General features: G+C 40.5%; 1 protein-coding gene across 3 annotated transcripts in view; it reads left to right on the top strand.

The window, feature by feature from the left end:
• adcyap1r1b (adenylate cyclase activating polypeptide 1b (pituitary) receptor type I) overlaps positions 1-12276 on the top strand; it is a 40388-nt gene extending 28112 nt beyond the window's left edge. For 2 of the 3 annotated variants that reach the window (XM_075485992.1, XM_075485991.1), the window contains 8 exons: positions 3992-4124; positions 4220-4373; positions 4460-4520; positions 4619-4688; positions 4772-4863; positions 5173-5302; positions 6495-6536; positions 7753-12276. In XM_075485992.1, coding sequence (XP_075342107.1) covers positions 3992-4124; positions 4220-4373; positions 4460-4520; positions 4619-4688; positions 4772-4863; positions 5173-5302; positions 6495-6536; positions 7753-8145 — 1075 coding nt within the window. In that variant the 3' untranslated portion in view covers positions 8146-12276. The remainder of the gene's footprint in view (positions 1-3991; positions 4125-4219; positions 4374-4459; positions 4521-4618; positions 4689-4771; positions 4864-5172; positions 5303-6494; positions 6537-7752) is intronic. The other variant, XM_075485993.1, reaches the window with a different exon arrangement.
• Positions 12277-17836: the final 5560 nt, after the last annotated feature.

Genomic DNA, 17836 nt, shown 5'->3' with positions numbered 1-17836 from the left:
ATCTATACAAGATGTATTTAGAAAAAGGGACGAAAATAATCAGACCTCTGTGGCAGCTGCAGGACTGAGAAAAAGCTGATCTCGGATTGGGGCGCCTACAAAAAACCAATCAGATGCCTCTGCGCTTTCTGCCTACGCCCCCCTCTGTCGGCTCCCTCCTCCGCGCACGCACGCGGTTCTACCGGTAGCGAAAACGACTTTATACGGCAAAAATGGCTTTGGATGAAGCACTGACGAAATGGGGGGGGGGGAGCTTGCTAGCTCTCTAGGATTACCTACCATAGCTTTAATGAGCAGCAAAGTACTAACCTGAACAAATAGAATTAGATTGAATATTGTCTCGAAGCAGCCACAACATTAAAACCACCGACAGGTAAAGTGGTTATCTCAAATCAGTCCAGTTTTATTTATAAAGCGCCAAATCACAACAAACGTCATCTCAAGGCACTTTAAAGATACAAATCAATTCAAGCCAACAGATCGCATCAAAACTTCACTTTCCCGTCCCGAGCGTGCACAAGGCGATGGTGGAGAAAAAAATTTCCTTTTAACAGGAAGAAACCTCCTTCAGAACCAGAACCAGGAAGGGCGGCCATCTGCCTCGACCAGCTGGGGGCTGAGAGGACAGAGGGGACAACAAGCACCATAACACCAGGCCAGAGATACCTGCTGAGAGAGAGAAACACAAGTTAATGACAGCAATGATGTCACATGTACATGGAGAGTAAAGAGAGCAGAGTATATGCACTGGAAAAAATGCCCCTCCAAAAATAAGTAAAAAAACAACAAATACAAGACGTTTTTGCTTGAAATAAGCAAAAACAAATCTGCCAATGGAACTAGTGAAAATTGGCTTGTCAAGATTTCTTGAAATAAGATGTGATATTTGAGACTTTTGAGTTAAAAGTGATCTGGAAATTAGCTTAAAAATTTCTTCAAATGAAATAAAAAGCTTGTTTCATGTGAAATATGACTCAAAACAAGATGTTTTCAAGACTTTTTCACTTAACAAGATATTCAAGATGTATTGTATTAAAACAAGTCCCTATATCTGGCTGTAATGGTACTTGTTAGGCAGTTGTGTCTTATATCATGTCACGCCCATGGGACTATGTTTTTAGTTTTCGGTTACATTTTGGTTTTTAGCCTGTCATGTTTTGCCATTGTTTTTCTCCTCACTTCCCTCACTCAGTTAATTAGTTCATTCCCCTCACCTGTCCAGTTTCACTAGCTGCACCTTGTCACCAATCACTCACTCCCTATTTAGTTTCCAGTCTCCCCTCTAAGATTTAGATTTTTTCCAGTGTGCAAACTGTAAGTCACACAACAGATTTTTCTTGAAAGACGCCATGTGGGTCTGGGAGTGCATGAACCCCCGGGAGGGGTATGCACGGAGTAAATGTCATTGTCAGAAGGTGCACGCACGGCTCACCGTGGATGGTCACAAACTCTCCAATTTGTTAGTTAGTTAGATAGATTAGTTAGAGTTCTTTATTGTCCATTAAACTTACATGAAATGGAAATTTCTCTTTGGTAATGGCATAAAAAACACACAAAGACAAACACATATCACACTCAACATAATAAATAAATAGATACGGGTAAGAATAAGATAAAAACTATAGAATAAAGACACATTACTCTGTCCATTCCACTCAAATATTAAAACCATATAAAAGTTACCATACTACTGCTGAAAGACTGTTTAAGGTGCACTTAGAGCTTCTCTACACTATGTTACTTTAGAGGTAGATCTTCATTGAGAATGGCCACAGCTGATGGAACAAATGAGCGCTTGTAACCATTCTTCCTTGTCATTGGGACTTTTAGTCTTCGTCCAGATGGTAACAGCTGGAGAGCACAGTTCAGAGGGTGAGTGGGGTCCTGATAGACTTGAAATGCCTTCTTTGTTAGGGCCTGTGTGTATAGATGTGAAAGTTGTAGTTGTTTGTGTCCAATGATCTTTCCAGCCTGGTTGACAATCTGTGCCAGTTTGTTTTTTTGTTTGACAGAGAGGTGCCCATACCATGACACGATGTTAAATGTCAGCACACTCTCGGTCAGGGATTTGTAGACCATTGACATGGTGCGCTGACTGGTGTTGAGGCCCCTGAGTTTCCTCAGAAGAGCCAGGCGCTGTCTTCCTTTCTTGAATGTGTAGTCTACATGGTCTTGAAATTGTAGCTGACTATCTATGACTGTCCCAAGGTATTTGAACTGTGACACCTGCTCTACCTCTTGACCCTTCATGCTGATTGGCCTGAAGGTTTGCCCAGTGTCTTTATTGCCTCCCTTCTTGCTGCTTCCCAGCCACATCTCCTTGGTCTTGGAGATGTTAAGATCCAGGAAGCTGCTGTCAAACCATGCAGATAGGGTGTTGATGTACTGCAGGTAGGGGGAGCTGTCTGTGTCCCCTAGGCAGGCAATTAGGGCCATGTCATCTGCATACTTGATGAGGGAGAGGTCATTGCTGTTGCATTGCAACTCATTTGTGTATATGGAAAAGAGCAGGGGTGATAGCACACATCCTTGAGGAACACCAGTGTTGAGGACTAGAGAGTCAGAGAGGCAGTTGTTGATGCACACACGCTGGGGCCGGTTTCTCAGGAAGTCCCTGATAAGGAGGACTAGGCCAGAACTGACTTTCATGTCACAAAGGCGCTGTAGGAGGAGGTGTGGTTGCACAGTGTTAAAGGCTGAGGAGAAATCCATGAAAAGAACACGGGCGTGAGGGTTTGGTTTATCCAAGCGAACATATATATTATTTAGGAGAGTGAGTGTGGCGTCCTCCACCCCTCTGTTGGTTCGGTATGCAAATTGCATAGGGTCTAATTGACCTGCTACCTGGCGGGTCAGATCGTTGCGAATTAGACGCTCCATGCATTTGCTGAGGATGGGTGTGAGGGCAATGGGTCTGAAGTCATTATTGGTTTTAGCGTGGGGAGTTTTTGGTACAGGAATGATGGTTGCTGTCTTCCAGACTTTAGGGTAAAAGTTGCTGTTCAAGAACAGCTGGAATACCTTTGTGATGGTTGGACCTAGTTGGACGGCACATTCCTTTAACACCCTCCCCTTGAGTCCGTCTGGGCCTGGGGCTTTATGAGGGTTAAGCCTCTGGAATATGGAGGTTACTGCGTGCTCGTGAATAGTCATTGGGTCAGGAGTTAGACCAGCACATACATCATCACACTCTTTTTGAAAATCATGGATGTCAAACCTAGAGTAAAAAGTGTTTAGGTTGTTTGCGAGCTGGACAGGGTCCTCGTCACATTGAGAGATGTGTCTTTGCTCCCTGCCCATCATTTTGTTCAGCCCTCTCTTTGTTGTGGCCACATGCTTTACATCCCCTGTGGCCACATGCTTTACATCCCCTGTGGCCTGCACAGTATTCCTCTTTTTGTAGTTGTCCATCTATTGGAATGCGGCCCCCCCGAGTGGAATAGTTTTTAGGCTGCATCCCCTCTGATAGTTTTTCTCATTTCAAGCACTCCCATTTACAACGAATATTTGATGACTCTGAAATAAAATGATGTCTTGTTTTTATGTTTGGAAATAAGTTTCCCCGAGTGGGAGCAGGAATGATCTGAGAGGATATGAAGCGCCTCGTCTGCAGATCTACGCAGACATGTTCTTCAGGAACACATTGACTTTTAATACATTTAATTATATCAATGAACATTTTATGTGACAGTAGCTATACTATGATTTATGGGAAGTTGTCTTACAGCCTTGTAAAGCAGTGACTTTACAAATTAAAATAACTTATTTAATTGGTATGGTCTCATTTTCAGTTTGATGCCATCAACTTTTCACAAGTGTTTTGGAGTTTGAAGCTCCTGCTTCTAAAATTCTGGTATTGATAGTAAATCAAATTGAATCACAGCACAGTAAGTGTTTATTGGTATAAGCATCTTCAGCTAATACTTCTCTAATTCATAAAAAAGATATACTACACAAAATTTAGTGTGTGCATGTCTTTGTTTCCACACAGGAAGCTGCACTGTACCAGGAACTTCATCCACATGAATCTATTTGTGTCGTTCATTTTGAGAGCTATTTCTGTCTTCATCAAAGACGGCGTGCTGTACGCTGAGGAGGACAGCGATCACTGCTTTGTGCACACTGTGAGTAACAGACACACGGCTGCAGAAAAGCAGCCTGTTCTCCGTTAGTGATGCTCAATGGCCTCCAAACTTCCTTCTTCTGTGTCCTCTTTAAGCTGGAGTGTCGAGCAGTGATGATATTTTTCCATTACTGCGTCTTGTCCAACTACTTCTGGCTCTTCATTGAGGGTCTGTATCTCTTCACTTTACTGGTGGAAACCTTCTTCCCTGAAAGGAGATACTTCTACTGGTACATCATCATTGGCTGGGGTGAGACTTCAGACACATCACACACAGTCTCGTCAATCCGTCAATACCCAGACTTTGTTTACATCACCTTCTGTGTGTTACAACAGGAACGCCGACGGTGTGCGTGACCATCTGGGCAGTGTTGAGGCTGCATTTTGATGACATAGGGTTAGTTATGAATAAGTGATAAGTGATGGGCTGAGTGTCATGTCGAGGTTCGTCTGTTTGTCTGCTGAATGTTGGGTTTTATCTCGCTGCTCTCTCAGGTGTTGGGACATGAACGACATCGCTGCCATCTGGTGGGTGATAAAGGGACCTGTGCTGGCTTCGATTATGGTGAGAAACCTGGAGAAAAAACTGATTTGTTCAAAGGGACATTGATTATATTGATTGTTGTTACATGGCATCTGTGTCTGCAGGTCAACTTTGTGCTCTTCATTGGCATCATCGTCATCCTGGTCCAGAAGTTACAGTCCCCAGATATAGGTGGAAATGAATCCAGTATTTACCTGTAAGCACTTGACTTACTCAAAATCTGTATGTCAGACATAAACATCAGTCCAACATACTTTGATCACTTGTAGTTTGCTTGTGTGCACTTTAGAGAAAATGTCAGAAATAATTCTGTGTTTATTTGAAAATTGTTCTTTCATTAATTAATTCTCACTATAACGAAGTAGATTTACTCAAATACTGTCCTCAGGTACAAATATAATGTCCATGTACTTAACAGCTGAGTAAACATATGGTTATGGACAGCTTATTCTATCTGTGCGCGTCTATAAAAAGGATTCCCACCTGTGTTTGTGTTTTTTTGCAGGAGGCTTGCCCGCTCCACTCTGCTGCTGATTCCTCTGTTCGGGATTCACTACACCGTGTTCGCCTTTTCTCCTGAGAACGTCAGCAAGAGAGAGCGCCTGGTGTTTGAACTCGGCCTCGGATCGTTCCAGGTAATAGCTCCTATATATGTGCTTAAATCTGCCAAATAATGACTTGAAAAAAAAATTTGCTATAATTTTAGGATTGTCCCGTTGTTGCCGCACATGTCCTGATGACAGAAATCTGCTTTCTGAGGGTTTTACATCACAAAAAAATCCGTTTTTAACCACCCAGCCACTTATGAAGGATTGAAACAAGTGCAAAGTAAATTAAATTAGGTGTAAATATCAGCAAATGGGCGGAGCTGCAATACATGGGGGTGTGTTTACCGAAGACCCTGAGAGTTCTCAGAGCAGCTCAAATAAAACAAACTAACTGGTCAAATAAACCTTTTAGCCCAGCTGAGAATTTAAACAGGATATCAAAGCATTGTGGGCACACAATAAATCCCAGCTGTATTTGGGAAAAGTTTGTAAAACTACCAGATGAAAAATGAGACGGGTGTTGCTAGTGGTCCTTGACTCGCCATCACCATGGTTCTGCACAAAATCAATCCACTAAGTGGCCGCTGACCGTAGTAAATCCTGAAACTTAAGTTCTCAGACAAGGAACAGCACTCAGACGTCTGTGGTGGGCTGCTGGCTCTTCAGAAAAAACAATCCACAATGTGTAGCTCCAGTATGTGTACATGACGTCCCGTAACAACTGCTGTAAGATTGTTAACTTGGCTCTTCGATCCAACAAGCATAGGTATTATTATCTGAGCAGGTGTGTTGACAGGTGTGTAGGTTTCCTCACTTCAACAAATGAATTCAATTCTTACTTTCAATATTACTTGCTGATTTAAGCAAGTTCTGCAAATTCTGGCATCCAAGAAAACACTTTTCTTTGATGGATGGTTGGTTTGTTCCAGGCCTATTTTAGAATTAAGTTGTTAAATTGTGTAGCTCCACAGTTCAGTACACTGTTACACTGTTGTTTAGCTGAAAATTCAAACTTTCACTAAGAAGGGCACATGAAACATTTGATCCTTGTTGGTTTAAATAACGCTGAAATCAAACAACTACACAGGAACGTGTTTACATGCCTTTTTGTCTGTCAATTAAGTAACATGTTGAACAACATTGTGCCGTTTCTGTCAGTTTCCTCTTTATTGAACACTAAAACGAATAGTTAAAATAATTATGATTTTCCAAACAGTTGTGTTTACAGAAGATATGACAGTGTTTTAGTCTCACGTTCGAACCTTTTGTGTCTCTTCAGGGCTTCGTGGTGGCCGTTCTCTACTGCTTCCTGAATGGAGAGGTAAATCTCACTTTAAACAATCAACACATTTTAAGCACTATGTAACAAAAACAGACCAGAATTTAGTGAACATACATATTAATAAATGAGAGTCGAGGTTTAAAGTGTTCGGGAATTGTTACAAGAAGAACACACTAAAAAGAAGCTCTTTTTTAAGAGAAAAACTTCTCGTAGATGTCACTCCTCGTCTTGTTTTTAGTCCATTTTGTTTACATATAAAACAAGGTATTTATTAAGAAAAACTAAGGACTGTATTATGATCAAAGTGAACATCATCAACAGCATTGAAGCTAACAATTCATGACATTAGAAGTGTGTTTGTTGATAGGCAAATATATCTTCAGTGTTTATTATGTCCTGTATTTGTAGTTACACCAGGTGTACATTTAAATTTAAATGTACTACTTTTAATTATTAGAGTAAAATGAATAAACAAACAAAAATTGCTTTAAGATATGATGATGAAATATGTTTCAGACACTGTTCAATCCCATATTTTTATACAGATAAACTCATTTCATAGCTTTATGTATTTCATGGTTCCAGGGAAACATTTCTGGAGTTTGTTGTGTTTATTACATCAGAAATCAGCTGATTTTAGTTTCATGGCGTTTAGGGTTGTCACTTTTCATGAAAAAGTTCAAGCTGAAATTATTTAGAAATAAACTCGCAGCTCTCAGAATATATTTGAACGTTGCGTGTTAATGTTGCATCTCTCCGTATGAATCTTGCTTTGGTGCTCAGCTCGCAGGAGAGTAAGATAGCTGTTTTGTACAAAGTTTTGTACAAAGTTTGTAAAATCCAAATTGCTGGATTCAGCTATCACGATGGCTTTGCTCTCTAGATTCCTTCTCTCCATAGCAACAGAACAGACTCAACAGTGGCTTATTTTACTGAGCGGTCATCAGATCAAGCATTTGATCAAGTTGTAACTACAGCGCCCTCTGCTGGATCCCAAAGCACGCCTCACGGTCTGCATCAGACTGTAACTGATTAGAAGGGGTTATTGACGTCCAGAGTTTCTCAATATTTGATCAGATGTTCGAACTTTGAGGAAAAAGTGACAACCCAAGTGTAGATGTGAACGCTTGTTCAGTAAATGTATTGTATGAGTCACAGAGAGTGGCCCTAATGTGCAGGACAGTCAGATGTAGAGACTGAGGGACATCAAGTTTATCTCTTTCCAGCGAGGTCCATTAATAATGACCTTGTGAAGTATATCCCTCAAGGTGCAATCGGAGATCAAGAGGAAATGGCGCAGCTGGACGGTGAACAGGTACTTTGCTGTGGACCTGAAGCACCGGCATCCATCGCTGGCGAGCAGTGGGGTGAACGGGGGCACGCAGCTGTCCATCCTCAGCAAGAGCAGCTCGCAGATCCGCATGTCCAGCCTGCAGGCCGAGACCCCGGCCACCTGAGCGGTGCGGGCGTGGACACCACATCCACCAACATCTCTGTCCCCGACACCAACAAACCCACCACACCCACCCTTGTCCCGATGACCAGCCTCACCAACCCGTTCCTCAACCCGTATCCCAACCCATACCCGGACGAAACCATGAAGGAAACCCAGCTGAACTCAAGTGACCCAGAACAGCCTCTCGTCTGAACCCGAACGTGCCAAATAATAAGTCACCGGTCCAGGAGCACCTGGAATCTGCACCCAGAAAATCTTCAAAAGTCGTGATAAAGCCTGGTGTTTCCAGGCTGAAACGTGTAAAAGAAGTATCGGTTTGTGTCTGTGTATATTGTATTAGTGTTAAAGGTCGTCCGGTGCTACAGTGTCGGCTGTGCAACACAAAGGGACCACAGAGCTATTCAAGAAAGTCTCCTCCCTCACTGATCATTCCAGTCCATCAAAATGTATTTCAGACTTTAACCTTTAACTGCATTCCTCTTTAAAAACAAAAGTCTTAGCTGCTCTACAATTCAAAGCAACTTGACTGCAAAAAGAAAACATTCATACTTCAGTGGGACACTCCACGATGAAGGTTATTTCTCTTCATGTCTGGTTGCTTTTGGCTTCTGCGGCTTTGGAGAAGCTAAAATGTTAACTGTAGGCTTGTGTCTTGGTGCACCTTTAACATATAGACTTTAAAAAAAGGTGGGGTTACATGAAAATATAGTTGTCGTGCATTGTGAGAAATGTAGTATGCAGTGTTTTTAGAGCTTGCCCCAAACTCCACATCAAAGTTTTGGATTTTTGCACCTCCGCTGCTTCGATTTTGACCGCTGCTTTTTTAAATGTCCGTCTCTCGTGGGTTGTCACAAACATCACGACGCTAAGGTAGTTACGACTACTTTTTAAAGATATGAATACCGTTATTTGTGCTATTGATTGAGGAAGCAACAAAGGGGCTCATTAAACAATTCCCTCTCAGTCTCTACAGTTTCAGAGCCGACAAAGACATTCTCTCTTTCATTTCTACACCTCTGCAGTGATCCTGATGTACAAACAGCGACTGTGTGTGAAACCTCGGTAGTAATGTTTCCTGTTCAAGCTGAGACTGATTTAAAACAATGTGAAGACAGAGGAATATGGAAAGCATTCTTTAGAAGGACATTTTCGGCATCTTTGGATGTGTGCGCAACATGAGGTTTGCCAACCACGTCCGTGAAATACTCAGCACTGGACAGAAGACTACACTTCGGAGTTCAGAACGTCTGTAGTTTTAAACAGCCATTAGTACAGAAAATGTCAATGAAAATCAACTCATACTGAAGCGTTATGAGTTCATCCGCTTGCATGTAACTGAATTTACTCTGTGCTCTTTTATATAATTGATTTTTATTTGTTCTAAGTGTTTTAAGTGGATGTTGAGCTTGTATTCCCCTGTGAAGTCTGTAGTGTTGAACAGGCTGTTGTGGAGGCAGTGCGCTGTAAGCCTGAGTTTTCTGTCACTTCTTTTAAGACAGAGCCTCTACAGCAGCCCCATTATGGAAGTTCCAACATTGTACTGGTACTGATTCAAATGTAGACCATCAAAAACCTCACAGCGAGTTTTCTAGATAAAACCTTTCGGGAGAAAGCTATTTCGACAGTTGTGATTAATCTTTCTGCAGTTTGTGTAGTTGGTGGTGTTTCCACCTTTTATGCTTGAAAACAAGCACACTTTAGACGGATGTTTCTTCAGGAGAGGGACATTCAATTCTCCCATTCCAAAGATGAATCATTCATCTCTTAACTGGGCTTTTGCGCGGCCGTTTCTGTTTGCAAAGCCCGAGTTGGCTTTGCAGCTGATGTCACTGCAGATGTTTCCTTCAATCTGACCCGATCGTCCTCTGATCCCAACGCTTTGTGTCTCCAGAAGTGCCTTTAAGCACAAAAGTATTTTAGGCTTCTGTTGATAGTTTTAAAGGTCCATCTTTTCATTTCAAAACGAAACTGCAAAGTTAGGAAAAGGGTTTTCATCAAAGTGCTTTAATGATTAAATCAGTATTTTAAACCTGGAGGCCTTCAAAGTACTTCATGAGCAGAACTTACGACCAATTTGTGTTGTCAATCAAGCAGTGCTTTGATGTAATGACACTACTCTACATGACATGTACACAGTGATTAAAAAATGCTTCAGTTCTTATGTTTTACAGATATATCTACTGGACTTTAATGGAAAATTTCCTTACAATTTATTTCAAAATATTAGATTTTTCTGCTCTGAAATTGATGTTTCTAATTTTCACCGAAGACAGCTGGAGCTCAGTCTAAAAGATTTGATTAGCATGACAAAAATGAGTTAGTTCTTTCTTAATTATGTATAATTTATGATGGATGATAACAGAGACTCACATCTCAGTTCAGTGTTTTACTGCAGCTGATTTTTGTTTTTCCTTGTCAATGTTTCGAACATCATTTGGGTGATTTTTTTTTTTTTTGGGTTAAGTCACCTTTCTGGAGCTTGAAAACTGAAGAATGTCTGAAAAAAAAACTTAGTGGATAAATCAATCAAAAACTGAAGACATAAAAAGATTTCTGATCAGCTGACTGCTGTTTTGAATGAAAAAAACGATTATTTTACAACATTATAAATTAATGTATGCAGTGATTTGTGTGTTGTGAGTCAAACCTGAGACCAGCTTTTTTACATTATATTTTAGTTAGCTTTTTGGTAATTATACATTGTTTCCCAGTCCTGGTTCGGATGTTTCCCTGCTCCATCACACCTGATTTAAATGATCGGGTCACTCGGGCGTCTGCTTGATGAGCAGCTGAATCCATTTGAATCAGGCGTTTTAGAGCAGGTAAACATTTACATATGGAGGAAGAAGTTTCCAGAACCAAGACAGGGAAAGGGAAACTGGATTCCACGATAGCTCAGTGGGCTGCATGATTAACGGATTAACCACCTTTTACAGTTAGCTGAGAACATAATGCAGAGTAATCACTGAGCATATGGAATAGTTGCAGCCCTCCTGTGAAGAAAAAGGTCCAGATAAGCATGGACTCTGTTGTTTTTGTCTCCATGTAACTACGGTTTCAGTCAGTCTACAGATTTTTCCCTCTTCGCCCTGAACAGAAGGTGTCTTTGTATCGGCAGCGATCCAAATCTTTGTTCTCTCAGAGTTCTCAGAGTCTAGATCATGCAACGTCAACGAGAGAAGGGCTGACCAGAAAATGTCCCGTCCTGTTGTTGCACTGTGTGTGGGTTTAGTCTGAGCTGCAGTAATAGCAGCACAGATCCAACAGCAGCCATAAGGGGGCCCTGTTTGATCTGGGGAAAGGGCTGGACAATCACCACCTCAGCTCTGGTTCAGCTCATCACAAACATTACGACAATCCTGACCCTGTATTTATGAATTGTTTCCTTTAGTGTTTTACTGTTGGAGCTGGAGCCTTATATTGCCAGTACGATGTTGATGTCAGACAAAGATGTTGCTATTATTATTATTATTTAAGGATGAACATTGATTTGAGCCAGTTATTCTGAACTATGAAGTAGTTAGTTGAAGTGTTTAAAAGGTCTATAGCCCACCTTTGTGACAAAATAAACCGCAGTTTAAATGTACACGCTGCCAACATTGTACCTTGTAAATGAAGTTTTCTGTGGTTCAAAGTGAATAGCTGTCATTTAAAGACTTTGCCCCGATTGTTCCCATTCTTTATTCTTACTTTTTCAGTGGTGACCGTGTTTGTTTGCTAAAAGCATAAAGCCTCCGTACCCTCACAGGCTGATGCATGCGTGTTCATTCATTGATCTCATTTGGACAGAAGATGTAACTCAGAACAAGACGGCGTCGAGCTTTCAGGCCTTTACGAGGACCTGAGCCGGCTTCTTGTGTTAAAGCCGCTGTAACGAACGCATGAGGCAACTGATCAGCTAGAACACCAATTCGGGGTTTCAACTGTGAATAGATTTGTTGAATTGTAGCTCTCATCCCATCAAATGCTTTTCCTTTGAATGTTTATCTCCACAGACATGAGGGAAAGTACAGTGCCATTAAAGCTGCTGAACTCTTTGTTTTTATGGTGTAGCATGGTGGGAATTCTTTTCTTTCTACTTCTTTTTGGGTGGTTGTCTTTATCGATATGCTTCATTGTACAGATTGCCTGTTTGAATCGGTGAGAGAATATTAAATGGGGCTCAAGCAGTTTGAGCTCCGATGGCTGAATGTAACGTGAGCTGCTTCTATCTGCTCATTTTTCTCTTTAACTGCACCACTTTGTCTTTTTTCTGTGTGGGTGCACATAAGAAGGGTCTTTTTGTAAACTATGAAAGTATCAACAATAAATGTTTTTAACTTGTTGGCTCAGCTGTTTGTTGTTAATACTGTAGCTTTTATGTCTTTCGGTAACTCTCAAACCTGCTTTCTGCTAAATTCTTTTATCATTGTTGATGAATAGATTTTCTAAAATAGCCCCGATTGTTTTACAAATGTTACTTCAGCAGGAAGAAAGACATCTGCTGGGGACTATTTTAGTTGTGGAATAATGCACATATGGTCGTCTGATGACCATTAGGGCAGCAATACATTGTATGCATGGTTTGTTTAAATTAGGGCTGGGCGAGTTAACTCGTTATTATTCCGTTAACTCGTAATTTATCGCGCATTAATGGTTTTTTTTTTATTTTTTAAATTTTATTATTTATTTTATTATTGTAAAAGTCTGTTGCTCACAGGCTTTTATTTTGGCTTTTATTTTGTAAAAGTCTGTTGCTCACAGGCTTTTATTTTGTAAAAGTCTGTTGCTGTCTGCTGTGGAACCGGAAAAGAAAGTAATCGGCGGATCCACCAAACATGGAGAAGGGTACGGAACTTTTACTCGGCCATTTTCATTTTAAAGTTCTTCCAGACGGCGGAGTCGACAGAACCAAAGTCATCTGTAAACACTGCCAAGTTGAATTGTCTTCTCAGCGTAGTAGTTCCAGTCTAAAATATCACTTAAAGGCAAAACACACAACTGATAGCAGCAAGTCATTCAAGGAAACAGACAGTGGAGCGAGGCTTCTACATAAAAACTACAGAAAGATGCTGATGTTAAAAGTGTGTTTGCACAACAAATGTTATGGCACTGTAGGAGCTATTTGTAGAGTTAGCTTTTGTTTTTTGGTTCTAGTTGTAAATTTAATTTACTAATTATGAGTAACTTTATTTGATTCATTTCAGTGCTTTATTTAGATTAGATTTTTCTTGCTAATATTCTTTGTTAGTTATTTGTTTTGAATATTTTGTTAATTGGGTCACACTGGGCACCTGAGTCTATTTATGTAGGTAGGCACCTGGAGTACCAGCATGCACTGGGGTGGGCCAATGGTTTTTACCAGGGAAAGGGAGAGAGCAGCAGGTTTTCCTTGTTCTTTTGTTTGTTTTATTGTTTTGGAAATAAATCATCAGAAAAACGCAAGAATTCATTTTTGGACATTCATCTTCTTTTGCCTGCGTTAAACCACATCCCCCATGGTGCATCAGTGGCCTTTTGATTTTGTTTGCTTTAAGTTTAATTTGTTTTTTATGGACAAATGGCCACTACAGACACTTTCATTCATATGGCAGCACATATAAAATAAAACGAAATGCTAAAAGCTATACACTACTTTTGAATTCATTTTTGGATTTTGTGTACAAATGTGATTAATCAGGGAAATCATGTGATTAATTAGATTAAAGATTTTAATCGTTGACCAGCCCTAGTTTAAATACATTTCACCACTGCTGAAAATAGTCTCTAGGTGATGCACACTAAGTCCAGCTGACTTAGTTACTTATTAAAAACTAGAATTTTTGTGTAAATTAACTTCGTACAAACAGCCGATGCAGCTACTGTTCTGTCACACATATTAAGTTGGCATTTTGCATGGCAGTACAACTCTACTTCTCCCAGTAAGGTCCTATTTACTTTGCTGCTCTCCAGCTCTTCCTTTCTTCATCAGTTCTAATTTAGCTAACAGGCTTAAATTAAAGGAAAAGTGTGTAACAATAACAGACGCATAGTGATCTAGTTATGGCAACCATCTCAAATGTTATCAGCTCAATCCTGTGTTGGAAGATCTCATGACAGAAACAATCAAGCAGACCAATGAACACACCGACTCTTTTACTTTAAATAGGAACATAATTTACAAGATGAACACAATTATTTATTAAAGAGTTGTAATTTCACATCATGAAGTCATTTACTCGGGTGATAAATCAAGCGACAAGTTTTCCTACACAATCAGATTATGTCGCCCTCTGCTGGCCATTAGAGAGAACACAGAAATAGAGCAAGGCTTCATATTTCAGACCAGAGGATACATCCATCTTTTATGTACAGTCTGTGGTTGTTTGCGCTCGTCAGCCACAACATTAAAAACACTGATCACCTTGTTTCATTGCAAAGTTTGGTGGGGAAAACCTTGGGTCCTAGCAGTCGTATATTTGATGCGTACCAACCAGCTAAAATTGCAGAGCAGACACCCTCCCATGGCATTTTGAACTGAGGTTGAAGGACAGTGAGCCAGAACTACTCAGGAGCAACCTTAAGTTCCAGTGTGTCACATTCGGGGCTTTTACTGGCAGAAATTAAGGGTATAAAGATGAGCAGATATTATACCTGTTTAAAGTTACAAGTTTTGCTGTAGATCCTGCACAGAGTCAATGCAAAATTTCTTCATAAACAAAAGAATAACATATGAAAGTTGGTCTGCACACCTGCAGCACACTAGCCAGCCCACCTGCCAGATGCCCAGGTGCTTAAATCCAGTGGTGCTTGTGAGGCAAAAAAAAAAGTACAAAATGTACATATTAATGGTGACAATGTTTAAAATGCACCATCAAATCTAAAGTCTGGAAATGTTTGGGTTTTGAAAGAGGGAACATTGAACAAACCTCTGCAGAACATCAATTACATAGAAATAAATGCTATGAAATGCTAATACAGCTAAAACAAGTAAAAGCAACAACACACAAAGTAAAGACAGAGAAGCTCTTTGCGATCACAATTTAACCACGACTAAAAATGCACGTCCTCATAGGGTGCTTTAAAGCAACAGCTTTTATAACATGATAAATATATCAAGAGCCATGATTAAAAAAAAAACAACAACTAGACAGCACTTCATTTAAAAATCTGTTTGACGCATCGAACGTAGTCAAACGAGAATGAACTGGATCTTTTTGTGCTGCGGCCTCGTCTTTTATTTAAAACATCTTTGAAAGTTGCAAACCAATGCCCCACTTATAAAGAATTTTGAATTCAACATGGAAAACATTCATGATTGACACAATAAGAACTCCGAATCAAACAAACTGAACTGTGTCTTAGCCCATGTTTGTTGATGCGTCTCTACAGTGACTCAAAAGAGACGCACTCTGGCTCAAAACTCTGGCTCAAAACTCTGGCTCAAAACTCTGGCGTAGGTGGAGGGATTCAGTTGGTTTCAGTTTGGAATTTCTCCCACTAGATGTCATGACATCCTTCAGAGTAGACCGTTAAGGACCACAGCAAAAGCACTAAGAGTCGACCCAGTATCTAACCTCCACACATCCCCAAAGCATACAACAAGAGACCCCTAAAGGTTCTTCACCCACGTCCCAAGAGCTTAGAGATGTGTTGGTGTTAGGAGGGAGGCCTACATAATACCATGCATGTGGTTTTAATGTTATGGCTGATTGGTATCCATTAGCAAAGGCATTTTGAAAAGATCTACTGATCGTAGAAGAGCTGAGGGGCTTCTGACAGGAACATATAAAGTATCAATAGCCAGAAAAATCCTGTAATGTCACCTCAAAACAGAGAAAGGAAACACCGAGCCAGAAACGTGTTGTAAACGGGAACCTGAAAGAGAAAAACTTACAAAGTAATTCAAACCGCAAAGTACAGCAACAACATGAGGAGCTTTCTTTAGAAAAAAACAACAAATCAAACATCACTTCCTCGCAGGAGAGTTTCAAACTCCAAGAAAGCTTCGTCAGTGACCGAGACTAAAGCACAATATTCTGATCCTTCCTGGAATAAAACACAACACAGAAGCATGTCAGTTACACAGCTCAGCTAAAGCATTTGGTACGCTATCACAAGTTTAGGACTCAGTTGCACACATTTTGAATGCAAACTTGCAGTAGGTTCAATCCCCCTGAACTATAGAGAGACAAACTGCATGAAGGCACTGTAGGGGTCAGTAGCTGAGTAATGTCCTTTTTCTCACCATGGACAGTACTGTACAGATATACATGTGTGCAAAGTGCTCCTTTAATGTCAAAAATGCAGAGAAAAAGCTCAAAGCATGCAGTTGTTAACATAAAAGCAGCTTGTACGGTCTCTAAAAACAGCTTTTCCACATTTTATAATAATACATGTTATAAGAATAAAACTACATGAAATGTACAATACGGAAAAATCACCAATTTTGCAGCTAAAAGATCTTCTTACCTAATACTCATAGACTTTAGTTCTGCCAGTGACAAATTTAATGTGGCGGCTGTAGAAATCAGATGGACAAACTTTCACATCATAAAATACTCTCGTTCGAATCTACTTACATTCACGCAAATACGTAAAAAACAATAATCTGACTAATAAATAGAGTTTACAGTCTAGTGCTCCAGATGTGCGCTAATGCACTGTGCAACTTATTGCAGGCAGAGCCACTGATGGCATGTTCCCTCACACAAAGTTTCTGTAAGACGATCGCACAGGAATCCATCAGTATTGATACCGAAGATGTCACAGTCAGTGTGGTCACATGGCACCGAAAGGATCGGATAATTGGCTAAATTACAATAAGAATGAGTTGAGCAAGGGTAATTATCCTTGGATATATGGCGGTGAATGAATCGGATCAGAGGCACAAAGCGTGTCATACTCCAACATGAAGAGCGGGAAAAAATCTGGAGCATGCGCAGAACGCAAAGTCCAATTCACCACGTGCTTCACCCGTTTAGTGTGACGATACATTAGTGTCCGATGCAATTTCTTGTCATGTGCCATGTTACCTCACTGACTGGGGTTACATGGCACTGTAAAAAAGGATTATTGGCTAAATTACAATAAGACTGAGTTTTTAAATTCATGTATACACCTTAATCTGACAAGAAATTGGATCGGATTGGGTTACTTGTGATAGGATTAAGCATGGGCGTCAGTTTGATTTCAGAAGTGCTGGGGACAATTACCATAAACCTGAGTAAGGTTTGAAAAGTGCTGGGTACAAGCTAGGCCCATTACTTCCGAATTGAGGTTTCATGATAAATAATAGGCATTGCATTAGATGATGCGTATTGACGCGATATTGTCCCTATATGAAAAGTTAAAAGCCATCTGCGCGGTCTTGTTTAGGCCGTCGGAAACATCACTGCGGTCACGCCATCTGCGCTTCAGAGAGGCACGGTCGCGCGATCTACACTTGAAAATCGAGTGCGCGTCTACATCGCGTTGTAAGGTAAAGTGTTTGAGCCCAATGCATGATGTACATGGCCAGATTAAAATATTCATAAAAACAAAAATTCAAATTGTTTTCTGCAAACTCCATCTGATTCTTGTTCTACATGTCCCCAGCTACCTCTGTGGTGATTTTCAAGTTATTTCACTGCATCATTTTTTAATACATCCCCCATCTCTTTATATCACTCTTCTTCTTTCCTTTTGCATAATGTGGTTTCATTTCACAATTTTTGCCTTTTACTTGCTTGATGTCCTTGTATGTGTATGTGTGTGTGACCATATTCCTTATTGGACATCCAGCCCTACCTGCACCAGCCCAAATCAACTGGTCATCTCTGCCTTGTTTGCACCTCTCATCAGTGCACTACAGCCAAACAGGGAAGAGACAGAACCAAACTTAAATTATCACCACAACACCTCACAGTGAGCAGTTTAAAAAATA

Source organism: Odontesthes bonariensis, chromosome 15 (genome assembly GCF_027942865.1).
Source record: "Odontesthes bonariensis isolate fOdoBon6 chromosome 15, fOdoBon6.hap1, whole genome shotgun sequence".
Classification (NCBI taxonomy): domain Eukaryota; kingdom Metazoa; phylum Chordata; class Actinopteri; order Atheriniformes; family Atherinopsidae; genus Odontesthes; species Odontesthes bonariensis.
The sequence above is the reverse complement of the archived record's forward strand: the minus strand, read 5'-3'. Positions and strand labels throughout refer to the sequence as shown.